We start from the raw sequence: 14,726 nt of genomic DNA, 5'->3' as shown, positions 1-14,726 counted from the left end.
ATTTGATTTTGATGTACTTGACTCAATAGGTCTCCTCAAGCACGGCATGTCGCCCTACGATCCAAGGAACTTTTGAGTGGGATAGTTATGCGACACTGGTGTGGGTTACAGCTGTGATCTCACTTTATTTGCCGGGTCTTCTCAGTCACAGCATACCTCCAGAGGTCTCGGTCTTTTGTCATTGCCTCTGTGAGGCCCAACGTTCGAAGGTCATGTTTCACCACCTCATTTCATGTCTTTCTGGGTCTACTTCTACCCCGGATTCTTTCAACTGTTTGGGAGTGGCACTTCTTCACACAGCTGTCCTCATCCATCTGTACTACATGAGCATACCTGCGCAAACGTCTTAGATAAAAACCTGTTCATATCATTCCAGTTAATGACAGTATCTTTCTGGAATTTCGTTTATAGACCACTCAAGTATCCCAAATGTATTAGCACTGGTTCTGCAAATGTATTGTGAGATATTGTCTTGCAAGAGGGGGAGTTCTAACTTGTTGTTAGAGAAGAGTTCCAAGTATGATGTAATATTCTGGAGTCACCCTATCTTTGTTCATAGTACCTTTATATGATATATTTTTTATCAATGCCTTAGTATTTATAATGTTCTTTGTGTGAAATAGAATAGAAATGTATGTATATGCATACATATGTGTGTGTATTTGGAAGTAACAGCCACATCAGGCCTATTATGTTAAGTTTTGATGGGCATGTTTCATCAATATCCTTTACATTGATATATAAATATGTATGTATTCAAAAACAGATATTCTCTTTCTATTCAAATATAGCTTGAATTGTGAAGTAAATGTAAATAATTAACATTAATTTATTAAGTGCTGATATTATCATTCATTCATTTGTTTATTTTACAACTACTTTTCCACACTGACATGGGTCGATCCATTTATAGATAGAATTTGCAGAAAACAGGTCTCTTTTGCTTTCAAAAAATTATTACAGTTTGTAACAAAACCAAGTACACCAATAATGAGTATAAATAAAATGATGTCTGGGTAGTAAGCCATAAGTTTCAAAGCGGTCTGCCATAATTGTCTCTTTTTCATTAAATTTCAATGAAATACTCACATGAACAGGGCAGCTGATCTCTTCACCAACACAGAGTTTTATTTCTGCTCCAAACTACAATATTAGGTCTATTCTATTTAGATTTAATGGAAAATTTGAAGGGAACGTTCCTCTAATATTCTTTACAATAAAATGTGTAAATATTCTCAGCATTAGAAAAATTTATTATATTTGTGTTTGGTAAATCCTTCCTACAAATTGCAAAATTAGATGGATACTTGTAGTTATGTGCAGGGATGGAAATGTTATCATTGAACAATTATTTAGAAGTGAGTGATCTGATGAAGTTGGTGAAATTCTCACAGGAATATGATATTTTGACCTAATTTCTATTGAAAATCTTGTGGTATCAATAACTTTTTCTAAAATGAAAAGACATTGGCTCTAGGAACTTCTTGGGCTATTTGCTTCAGACATTCCAGCAGAAGATTGTGTTGTAAAACAGAATTTGTTTGGTTTTATGCTGAGAAGCAAAGTTTAGCAGTGTTCTTTACTCTTTCTGAAAATTCATTGCAGTTAAGTACCTTGTTACAATAATGTGAAATACTTTGAAATGTTGTCTTATCCAAAGATGAAATGAAACCAGTTTATTAATGCTGGGTACTTAGCATGCTAGGCGGATGGTTAAAGCTCTTTTGAATGTAGAATAACCATTCATTAGATTTATGGTGAAGGTAAAATTTGTCAGTGGCTAAATTTAAGGTGATATCTAAGATGTTTCAGCAGAAAGATTGTTGTCACCTGTGACCTTTTACCCTTTAGCATTCAAATTACTCTGTTGACTGTAATGTTTATTTGTTCACAATGTTTTGAATTAATCATGTATCATCTCATTGCTTTGGGATTTTGATGAAATGGTTGTTTACATTATTTACATTTGACAGATATTTGTCCTCATCTTGTTTGTTGTTAACACATTTCGGCTGATATACCCTCCAGCCTTCATCAGGTGTCTTGGGGGGGAATTTTGAACCTGGGTTGTCATTGCTAAGGTACTTTTCAATGTTATTATAGTGTAGTGGCATATGGCGTAGTGGTTAAGAGCGCGGGCTACTAACCCGAAGATCCCGAGTTTGATTCCAGGCAGTGACCTGAATAATAATAATAATAATAATAATAATAATAATAATAATAATAATAATAATAATAATAACATTGAAAAATACTTTAGGAATGAGAACCCAGGTTCGAAATTTCCCCAAGATACCTGATGATGGCTGAAGGGTATATCAGCCGAAATGTTGTGTTAACAACAAACAAGATGAGGACAAATAACTGTCAAATGTAAATAAGGTACATAATTCCTCATCTCTTAAATATAGAACTGTATGTGGTTGTTTATTTTTAGATTAACATTGGAGGGTAGGTGTGAGAGGCCAAATGTGGCCAGTTTGGACATAAACCATGTAGAATATATGGACTGGATATGGCTGGTTTAAATGCTAAACGGTTAAACCTAAGTCTCTAAAAAAATAAGGTCTTTCCTAAATCTGTCTGTGCTGTAGCCTTTCATATTTCTCAAAACAAGCTCATCTTTGTGATAAATACTCCATTTTGTCAGCAATGATCTAGAAATTGGCTTTGGAATTTGTCACCGATTTTGTGAAATTGGTTATTTTTATAAGGTTGAATCTATCTTCACTGGCTCAAAATGTTATTTGAATATGGCTTTCTATGATATGAGTCTGTATTTCTTTGTTTCAGTAGTTGGTCTTCCATCGTCAAAGAAGTGCATGGGCACTGAATGCCGAAGAATGTAAAAATGGGAATGAAATGTGGTGTGTATGCTCTGTTGGATCTTTAATGCCAGTGAACATGAATGACAAAGTTCCAAAAATATATTCCATGGAGCCGTATTGCTTCACCAGTAATATCTCTTTCACTCTCTTTCTTTTCTTCACAATCCCGCCCTCATTTACTCCGCTTTGCTTCTTTAGTGCCTTGACTTTTCCTCTCGTACCTTTGCTATGTCATCATTTTGTCAGTGCTTTCATATCATTACTTTCCTCACCCAAATCTTCTTGTCTACTTTGTATGTTACAGCATTCTGGGATAATAACTTTTCATGAACTTGCATGTATTTTTATGAGCCTATATGCATTTTCAATCATGCCACATATTTTCACGCACATCTAAGCAAAACTTTTTTCACATGCTCGCATGCACTCACATACATGCACACGCACACATTATTTCCACATTGATATTTTAATGTTTTTGTAATCATCATATTTTCACATCTTTATAACAGGATCTTGTAAGGCCATAATCCCACAGTTGAGGATTTGTATTTACTTTAATGTTGTCATCTTGGCAATTTTTTTTATCCCAGCAATTACAGATGACCTTCTGCTAAAGTAGTGCTTTTTTTCATTTTTCTGTTTTTATCTGTCACCTCTATTCACATTATTTATCTCTATACATCTATACACCTTTCTATAGATATGTACGTGTGTGTGTGTGTGCAGGTATATGTAAGTACATTTGTGTACTTATGTTGTCCATAATACCATTTCATGACCACTTTTTGTAGTCATGTCAGTTGCCATTTATCTCTCAGTTTAGTTAGGACTGTTAACCAGTGAATGTACATGTAGAACCCCATTCTCAAACTTATTACCTTTCGTAATTGTTTTTATTCTTTTGCCTTTTATATTTCCAATAACTTATCTTTAATCATTGCAACTTTTCATTCTTTATTCTCTTACTTTGTATAACTACTGTCTCACTTCTTTCTCTTTTATCATTTTTTTTTAACAATTATTCTTCTGCACTAAATCAACAGCTGTTGTTTTGTCCTCATCTTGCTATGTCTTTGAAACAATGGATTTCTTGTACCACACTTCATATTTTTTCCTGAAGATCAGAAATGCAAAACTTTGAGTTACAAAGTGTGAAGTGCTGGCTTACACATACATGCCCACACACACAATGCATGTGTATGTGTTTGTAGATATGTACATACACATTCACATATGTGTACTTAATATATCTGCATGTATATACAGGGTGTGATGGGTAAATTGTCACCATTTTATATTTTTCATTTCATGCATGTACATTGTTTGTTTTTGATTTTGTTGACTACACAGTATAGTAGGGTCAGTCGGGCACCATCTGTGAGAAAAGCAGTACCATGATGCAATTCACTCTGCCAGAAATTTGGAAACAACATGCTGTACTGCTTGGCATTTGTGCCGGAAGCTCCAATATGAATGTTTCAGAGTGTTTGGCTGTCAATCCGAGGACAGTGCAGAGGATTTGGAAAGAGTTGGATGAGTCTAATGGTGATTACGAAGGTACGGCAGCTCAGAAAATTCACTCTGATTGTTCTGATAAGAAAAAACCCTTGAATTTGTTGATGAGATCCAAGCCATGATTGACAATGATCCCTCCAAGTCAATCAGGTCCATTGCCAGGCCAGGCCAGGCACATGGAAGTGTCTGAGTTTCTTATCAGCCAGGTAGGGCATGAAGACATTCGGTATTCCTCATACAGGATGAGAAAGAGACAATTTTCATCCCAAGCCGCCAAGGACAAGAGGAAAGATTTTGCTATGTAGCTTTTGAACAAACTCAAGCATCTCCTCCAACTCAACATGTTTTGGGTTTTTTCAGACAAGGAAATTTTCTGCCAGGATCAAATGGTGAACACACAGAATGACTGTTGGCTTGCCGTGTCCCCAGAACATGTACCAAGAGTGATTACAATCAAACATCCAGTCCACATCATGGTGTTTGGAGTGATCACTATTGATGGTGACATTATGTCTCCATTCATCTTTCCACAGCCTCAGGCTTAACATGCAGGCCTACATCAAGTGTCTGGAGGAGGTAGTGCTGCTCTGGGTCAAGAGGGTGGCTGCTAGAAGACCCTATGTCTGGCAACTGGACTCTGCACCATGCCACATAAGCAGGAGAACCCACTCATGGCGGTCAGACAATTTCTGCGACCACATCACCCATAACATCTGACCACCTAAGTCCCCAGACTGCAACCCCACTTCGTTATTTTGTGTGGGGCGCAGTTGAACCAGAGACCAACAAAACTCCTTGTAACACCAAAGATGAACTGAAGGCAAGGATTATGGCAGCATTCACCAACTTAAACAAGGAAGCTGTCCAGAAGAGTTGCAAAAGATTCCGAAATCATTTGGAGGCCGTGGTTGAAGCAAATGGTGATTTTATTGAATAGATTTACTCTGTAGTATTTCAAGATATTTTTATGTAATTTTGGTGAATATATCTGTTAAACGAGATGGCAGTGTTATTTTCATTTTTGTGTAATTTAGATGACAATTTATTCACCATGTATATATTCATATAGAAAATATTCAGTGGATGTGGGGAGAGAAATGAAATGTTTAGTAATGGTGGTGGATAAATAGATAGGGAGTAGTGAAAGAAATGAAGAGGAGCAAAGGGTGAAGTAGAGGTAAGGGAGAGGGGGTAGAAAAGTGAGTTGGTGTGGGGTTGGGGTTTGGTCAAAGCAAAGGGGACGAGAAACAGTGTTGACAGATTTGAAAAATGTTAGCTGAGAAAAATTATGCAGACAGGTCTCTACCTACATATACGTAACTCACATGCACAAGTAGATAAACATTCATGCATACATATGTATGTGTACATACTGTGCATGCACACACATACACACACACACACAGAGAAACATAGACACATATATTTTGCTCATTCCACTTGAACCAAAGTGTATATTATTTGACTGACCCATGGCTTGAACTTATGTTTACCATCTATATTACTACATTTAACACTTGACAATACTTATTTTCATTCGCCCATTGTTCTGTAACACAGGTAATGGAAATTAGGAGTTAGGTATACCCCTTGTGTGCATGCATGCATGCACACACACACACACACACACACACACACACACATACACATACACACATTGTATACATAAATATGTAAATCATATGATTAGCATAATTTTTTTTTTTTTTTCCTACAGGAAAGTATTTCTTGGGTGTAAAAAAGAAAACCCAGAAAAACTCTATGCAATCAAAGTTATGAAGAGAGACTATATGATTAACAAGAATTTAATTCGTCAAGGTAAGAATTGTTAAAAAATGTATATGTATAAATATTCCGAGAAGGATTGGCAGTGACCTTTATGTTTCTTTTTTTGTGTGTTTTATTCTCTTTATCATCCTTCATATTGTATGAGGGATGATAAATTCCTGTTTGTTTATAGCCAATGGTAAAAAATTAATGACTTTGATGTGGAAGAGCAGCATTCATAGCATTTTGTATGGCTGCTGAGACTGGAGAAAGAAAGAGAGGAAGACATTGTATATCATGGGTTGTTTCAGTAGGAAATAACAACTTTAGAATGGAGTTATCTTCAGACATTGGGCTTCCACACAGTTTCTGTTTATCTAATTTCACTCAAGGCTTTAGTCAACCTGACGCTGTGATAGAAGACGTCCTAACTACTACACGTTGGGTTTGAACTTAGAACCATGTGATTATGAAGTGAACTTTTTAATTTCAAGAACATGCCAACACTCTTATTTAAAGCTGATCTTTTACTCATTTCAGTCATTAGACAGCAGCACCATGCTGGGGCATCACCATGAATTTTTTGTAGAATGGATCAATTCTAGAACTTTATTATTTTACTTTTTTAACCCTGGTACCTATTCTATTGGCCCCTTTTTGTTGAACTGCAAAGTTACAGAGATGTAAACATGTCAATACCACTTGTCAAGAAGTAGCAAGAGGTGGAACAAAGACACACACACACACACACACACACACACACACACACACACACACACACTTCTTTCATTTCCATCTACCAAATCCACTCACCAGATTTTGGTTCTCTCAAGGCTTTAAGTAGAAGACACTTACCTAAGGAACTGAACCTGGCACCGTATGGTTGGGAAACAAATTTCTTACCACACATGCCTTCTTGTTCAAAATAGTGAAATGTATTTTCTTTTGACTGACATATGCCAGTGTAATGGACAAAAGATCTTTTTCATAAACGGAAATGTATATGAAATAAACACTATATTTGTAGTACAAGTTTACTAACCTTTATTAATGAAACTCTAGTTTGCAAATCAGAACTTCTGATTTTATGAGATTCTTATTCATAGTAAATAAACATGCAGGTGCAGGAATGGCTGTGTGGTAAGTAACTTGCTTACCAATCACATGGTCCCAGGTTCAGTTCCACTGCGTGACACCTTGGGCAAGTGTCTTCTACTATAGCCTCGGGCCAACCAAAGCCTTGTGAGTGGATTTGGTAGACAGAAACTGGAAGAAGCCTGTTGTATATGTATATATATTTAAAGTGAGTTCACGGCTGTATCCTACACCAGTTTCACATAACCAGCCCCAGCCCATTCAAAAGTACCTTCGATTGTAGGGCAACATGCTGTGCTTGAGGAGACCTATTGAGTCAAGTACATCAACATCAAAATGAAAATCAAATGCAAATTGTAGTTGTGATACCCATGCCGGTGGCACGTAAAAAGCACCATCTGAACGTGGCCGATACTAGCTCCGCCTTGACTGGCTTCCGTGCTGGTGGCACGTAAAAAGCACCAACTGATCGTGGCTGTTGCCAGCCTCCTCTGGCCCCCTTGCTGGTGGCACATAAAAAGCACCCACTACTCTCTCGGAGTGGTTGGCATTAGGAAAGGCATCCAACTGTAGGAACACTGTCAGATCAGACTGGAGCCTGATGCAGACTCCTGGCTTCCCAGACCCCAGTTGAACCAGCCAACACATGCTAGCATGGAAAATGGACGTTAAATGATGATGATATATATGTATGTGTATGTATATGTTTGTATGTCTGTGTTTGTCTCCCCCAACATCTCTTAACAACTGATCCTGGTATGTTTACGTCCCCATAACTTAGTGGTTTGGTAAAAGATACTGATAAAATAAGTACTAGACTTACAAAGAATAAGCTCTGGGGTCGATTTGCTTGACTAAAAGCGGTGCTCCAGCATGGCCGCAGTTAAATGACTGAAACAAGTAAAAGAGTATACATGTAATCTTTTTGTGCACAGACAATAGTCAGGGTGGTAGACCCTCATTTTTTTTCTCTGTCCACGAAGAAAGTACTTTAGAAAGACATTTGACCTATGTATCTGATTAAACTTGCACTACTCTGAGATTTTACTCTGCTGCATATTTCCATACTGCTAAGAGGTCTTTGTGGTTGGCTGTCCATTACATAAAAAAAAAAAAATGACCAGCTGTTTTCTTTTTTGCTGGAAATTAAGAGATAGTAAAGATGTTTTTGTGCAGTCTATACATATACATGTAAGTGTTTGTGTGTATATATTAGTATATATGTGTATATGCATGCACATTCACATACATGCACATATGCACTAAAACATGCATATGGGTGTACATTTTGTATGTATGAATTTGTGACCCTAATACACAGCACTTTTATGGTTTCACTTACCTCTGCTTGTCTCAGTTGACCTAACTTAAAAAGAAAACAAAAAAAATTCTCCTTTATTCTCCATTTTGTAGTTGAAAGTTGGAAAGAGTATCCAAATTCTAAAAACTCCACTTGCAAGAACATACATTACACATCCAATAGATGTGTAAAGATAGTGACAAAAAAAAAAAAAATGTACTTTTCCTTTTTGTCTTTCACTTTCTTTAATATTTATTATACATTTTAGATCATACTCAGTTTTATTTATTTTTTTTTTTACCTCACAATATTCTGGTTGTTTTAAACTAAATATTCAAATGCACCAAATAATTTTTTTATTATTTATTTGATACATTTTTTCTTCTTCTTTTTAATACTTTTGTTGCTTTACCTTGCTGCAAATTTAATGTTGCCAAACTGAAATGTTTTGCTGCCTGTTAAAAGTGGTGCTCTTTAAATTTGTGTTGATGTTTTGAGATCAGAGAATTGATGGTGTTTGTCTTTTTTTCTCTATCTATAGAGCTAACCCTGCACTAGTTCAGTGGTGTAAACAGCATAACACATTAAAGTCAGATGTTAGTAGGATCAATAGAATAGCTTTGTTTGTTTTATTCATTCATTTATTTAGGTGTTTGCTTTATTTTATTTTCTCAGCTTTAACCAGATTGATTAGGATTCAGCTATTTTAAAGCAGAATTTGTTATACTTATCTCTAGTTACCATAACAACAAAATATCACAAAAAGAAAAACGGTTTTTATTAATGTTGATGCAATATACAAGTATACAGGACATTGTGTGTATGTGTGTGCGCATGCATGGGTGTGTATGTATTATATGCATATTTATCTCTGTATGGTAAGTTAGCTTGATGACAAGGGAAAAGCATGCTGCAATGTTGGCCAAAAAAACCCCGTTCCTTGGTAGCATCAATGCTACTTTGGCATTGTGTGTGCGTACATACATGTGCACACACACACACACGCACACTGAGGCATGGCAATAATTTCGAAGTTTGCCAGTGCCGCCTGACTGGCACGTAGAAAGCACCATGTGAGTGTGGTTGATACCAGTGCCGCCTGACTGGCCCCCATGCCGGTAGCACGTAAAAAGCACCCACTGCACTCTTGGAATGGTTGGTGTTAGGAAGGGCATCCAGCTGACATACATGCACACACATTTACCTTTAATCATTCTCTTTTCCCAGAGGGAGAAACATGTTATTTTAACAGAGGTAGAAGTTTACAAAATTTAGTCCACCCCTTTCTATGACTCATCAAATTCTCTGCTTTTTCTTTTATCTCCTGTTCAATCTGTAGCATTCAGGTACCAACATTGCAGAACTTGTCTACCATTTCCAGTCACACATTCATGTAATTCCTAGTCTTCAGTTCAGGCTTAGTTAGGCTGACATCTTTCTATTCTTATGCATTGTATACTGTCACAATTCAGGGTCAGTCCACCAGAAATCCTTCTGCTCCTTTATATCACCAAATGTTTTTCTTCTATACTGCAAACCACAATTATATACTTTTAGTTCTGTAGGTTTTACCTTTTGGGATGGAGCTACCTCAACTGAAATGGGTCCCTTCAGTAGATAAATTGTCTTTCACACTAGCTAAGTTCTACTTGTTTAAGATTAAGCTGACATTTGATGTGCAGCAGCATTATTCTACTGTCTCTATGTGGAATTTAGTGAAATATGTCTGTAGACTAATGGAAGCTTCTTTTATTTTGGGGTTAATATTGCTTTCAAATTTTAGCACAAGGCCAGCGATCATAAGGGAGGGGGCAAGTCGATTACATTGACCCTAGTGTTCAGCTGACCCTGGTAGCATTTGAGCTCAGAACTTAAAACCAGAAGAAATGCCACTAAGCATTTTTCGTGGTAACAATTCTGCCATCTTACCATCTTTTCTGGAATTAATATTGGTTTCAAATTTTGGCACAAGGCCAGCAATTTTGAGGAGGAGTAAGTTGATTACATGGCCCCCCCCCCCCATGCTCAACAGGTACTTATTTTATCGAGCTCGAAGGGATGAAAAGCAAAGTCAACCTCGACAGAACTTGAACTCAGAATGTTAAGAAGGATGAAACGCTGCAGAGCGTTTTTTCTGGCATGGTAACGTTTCTGCCAGCTTGCAGCCCTTTTTTCAATTAATATTGAATATCAATTAACTTCTATCTGTGAATAAAGAAAAAAACACAGAAGCTTCAAAAAGAGAAAGGCAGAAAATTCTGTTATTGGAACAAAGAGAGAGAAAGGTGACAAAAAATGGTTACAGCAGTGGTTTTGCAAATGTTCCAAACCTGTATGTTGTAAGGAGTGAGTTTTGGACAAGGACTTCTTCATACATGTTTTACAAAGTTCTGCCAATGCAGAAGTCATTAACTTCCTTGACTACTTTAGTTTTTTTTGTTTCCAAGAAAAGCAAACAGTGAGTGGTACCTATTTTCATTTAGGTTGACAGAAGCAAATCAAATATGATTTGCCTTCAAAATGCTTATAACAAAATTGAACTCATTACCTTATATTTTGCAATATCATATGTTAAGCCAAGCCAAGAATAAGATATACATTAAATGAATAAAAGAAAAGTATTGAATGAAAAGGGAATATTTTCTAGTGCTATCTCTGCTGTCCAGTTGGATTTCTTATGACATGCTATCTATTGGACATGAAATGTTAATAATTATCAAAAGAAACTGAATAAATCAAAATACATAGCATTTCCATTTCTATTTTAATATTCTTTTCTTTTTAATTCTTTTCTTCAATGATAATTGATATTAGCACAAAGATATGATAGAGAAGTATAATTACTATGTAACTTTAGATATATTGAAGCTAGCCTGCCATCTTGAGATAATTTATTTTCTATCAATATTGTTTTTCTCAACTAAAACTACACTTGATACCAAATTTGTTTGTATTTGTGTATTTTTAAACCAACCTACTCAGTTTCTGAAACTGAATTAGTTCATGTGTCACCAGCAATGTATAGAAGCTTCAAGCATCTTTCATTTCTCACATTGTACATTATTTTTCTCTCTTATTTCCACACTAAGTTTACTGAACCTGTGTGGGCTCAGACCAGTGACATAGGCCCCAGTGCAATGAAACTGGAGTGCTTTTCGTTATTTGAAAGGATAATTAGTAGTAAAAGTAGAAGACGTGGTTTCAGTCCATGTGAAACGGTCTTACTTAATTTTAATTTCTCTGAAGACTTCATTTTCTACTTCTTTTCTATTCATTGCCTTTTTTTCAACATTAGCTTTTCTGCTCCATTAAGGGCAACTTTTGTTGAATGTTAATTGATTTCCAGTCTCTTCTATTCTCACTTTCTCACTATTTTGCAACCACTTGGCTATTGCAATGCTTCTTCATTGATGATATTAACTTTTAAACTTCCTGTACAACATGGTACTGCATCAGTCAGACAGTCTTGAAATACATGATATCACAAGAATTGTACTGACTTGGTTTACTTTCATTTTGAAGGAAAATTAGGAGCTCCTTATTGCGAGGGAGAAAACTTGAAACCCTTTCAATTCTGTTCAGTAACAAAATCATTAAAAGTCAGAGGCTTTTGACTTGGAAAATTTTCAACAGGGTGTCAGAAAGTAAAAGACTATGTTGTTGTCACTGTGAGGATAGCCACACAAGAAGTGTTTTAAAGGAAGATTTAAATCCAGAAACACCTTGGTTGAATGGTTAATGTCTCAAAACATCTCAAACCATTCAAAACAGTTTATTCAGCATCACAATTGACTGCATTACAACCTATCCATTGATCATTTTCACAGCCAAATTGAAAGGCCATTTTAACAATTTATAACTACAGCATAAAACCATTGTTCCTCAAACACCAATATTGTGTTTTAGAAAACAAATTTGTGGTTGTGTGCCAACAGAAATATATATGATTATTTCTTTTCTTCGTTCTATGGAATTATTACATTTTGGAGTGTGTTGAGTAGATAGAGTAGCTGCCAATCAGCCGAGAAGTAGGTGGTTCCTAATCTATCTTTGACACTGTGCTGTGTCAGTGATTGGGACAGTAACTCTCTACTGGCCTGTTCCATCTTGGCTTTAAATCTTTACTTCAGAGTAGGGACAACTCTCACAATCAATTGTGGTACTGTTGATGTGATGAGTGACTTGTTAGCTTGCAGCATGAATTTAATTCCTTCAGTGGTGAAAGTAACCTACATCTGATGTAGAGGGAGTGGGTGGGGAACTTACATCAGCCACATAACCCTATGAAAACTAATGGAGAAATCTCATAAAATTCTGTAATTATTATTCATTATCACAGCCTCTAGCTTGTGTCCATACCTCTTTTGTATCACTTTATATCCACACACTTGGCTAACATTCCAATGCATTCTTTTATCAATACAGTCATGACTGCACTTATACTCTTTTTGTGCTAGCTCACTGCATTCACTTAAGAGACGTTTGATATTTTCATCTTCATTTCCACAAATCCTGAATTTGTTCTTTGACTCAGTGTTATCAATCCTTGCCTTTATCAGATTTATTTGAATGACTTTTTTTCTTTCTCAGCTGCTATAATTAGTGATTCAGTTTCTTGTTTAAGTTTTCCATTTGCCCCTTAGTATGAAGAACATTTACTTTGTGCCTTAATATCTGTATATATACAACATGCTTTCCTTTACGTTCCCTTCCTTATAATATGCTTTGTTGGTCACACAGTTTTTACCAATTAGGTTCTGAATTAAAATTCCACCAAGAATGGTTTTACTCTGTATTTGTCCAAGATTGATATAGTAAATACAAATAAAATACTAAGCAGTTCAATTGACTACATTCTACTACTACTCCAGAAATTTGTCTCCAAAAGTAATATCATTCTTTTTATTTTTTTATCCATTTTCTTTAGATACTTCATGCATTTATATATAATTTAATACATTTAAAAACTGCAGTTGATTATGTAAAGATATTTGATACTATAATGTGTTTATGTATGAAAGATAGAAAGATGGAGACAGAGAAAGGAAGACAGAGAGGGTGAGTCTGGATTGAGTGGGAAAATGAGAGGTAGAGGAAGGAATTGATAGAAGCCAATAACCACCTTAAGCTTTTATTACTTGTAATAAACCAGCAATTATGACAATGAATGATGAGTGTGTGAGAATGATTATTAGGGTCATGCAAGGAACCACAACACATCATGTTTTCAGGCATTCTGCTTGCAGCTAAAAGACTAAGGGAGCCTTTTCATTCAGTGAATAATTAATTCGATAGTTGATATAAACAAAAATTGTGGAGAATTTATTGAGAAGATATAATAATCATCAAGTGTTGGTGATTGCGGTGGTGGTGATGGTGGTTCACTGGTACCACTGTTCTTGCAGTTGACGACCTGGCTGAATGTTCTTCCGGAATGAGGTGAAAGGTATTGTTGTTGGTCACTTTTGCGGTGGTGATGGTAACAGTGATTATGGTGAAATGGCTGTGCTATTGGAACCGAGCATTCTTTTTGTTCAATAATGATGGTGATAGCATTCATTTCAGTGTTATGATGGCACTAAAAGTACGGATGACATCTGGTTATATTGATGGTATTGGAAGCTGTTGTAACAGAACTGATTGGTGTGTATATATGTATGCATAAATATGTATGTACATATGTGTGTGCGTGTATGTAGATTCATATATATATATATATATATATATATATATATATATATATATATATATATATATGTATGTATATATATATATATATGTATGTATATATATATATATATGTATGTATATATATATATATATGTATGTATATATATATATATGTATGTATATATATATATGTATGTATATATATATATATGTATATACATGTGTGTGCGTGTATATTTATATATATACACACACACATACATGTAAATGATTGTGTGTATATGTGTTTGTTTGTGTGTGTGTGTGTGTGTGTGTGTGTATGAAGGAGAGAGAGAGATAAAGGAAATGAATTGAAAATAAGAAAAAGTAACTCGGAGTTGCCAGTAGGATGGTATTTGAACAGCAAAGACAAAATAAGTGTATATCAAATATTGTACAACACAAATTGTTGTTTTATTGAAATTATCGTCACTTTCAGATAAAGTTGGACCAATCATATATATATTTCTATATATGTATATCTATATATGTATATCTATATATATATA

At 35.4% G+C, this 14,726-nt stretch overlaps 1 protein-coding gene across 1 annotated transcript in view; it reads left to right on the top strand.

Annotated features, from left to right (window-relative positions):
- LOC106867835 (serine/threonine-protein kinase greatwall) overlaps positions 1-14,726 on the top strand; it is a 147,507-nt gene that overhangs the window by 44,546 nt on the left and 88,235 nt on the right. The window contains exon 4 of the mRNA XM_052968008.1: positions 6,064-6,164. Coding sequence (XP_052823968.1) covers positions 6,064-6,164 — 101 coding nt within the window. The remainder of the gene's footprint in view (positions 1-6,063; positions 6,165-14,726) is intronic.

Source organism: Octopus bimaculoides, chromosome 5, assembly GCF_001194135.2.
Source record: "Octopus bimaculoides isolate UCB-OBI-ISO-001 chromosome 5, ASM119413v2, whole genome shotgun sequence".
NCBI lineage: Eukaryota > Metazoa > Mollusca > Cephalopoda > Octopoda > Octopodidae > Octopus > Octopus bimaculoides.
The sequence above is the reverse complement of the archived record's forward strand: the minus strand, read 5'-3'. Positions and strand labels throughout refer to the sequence as shown.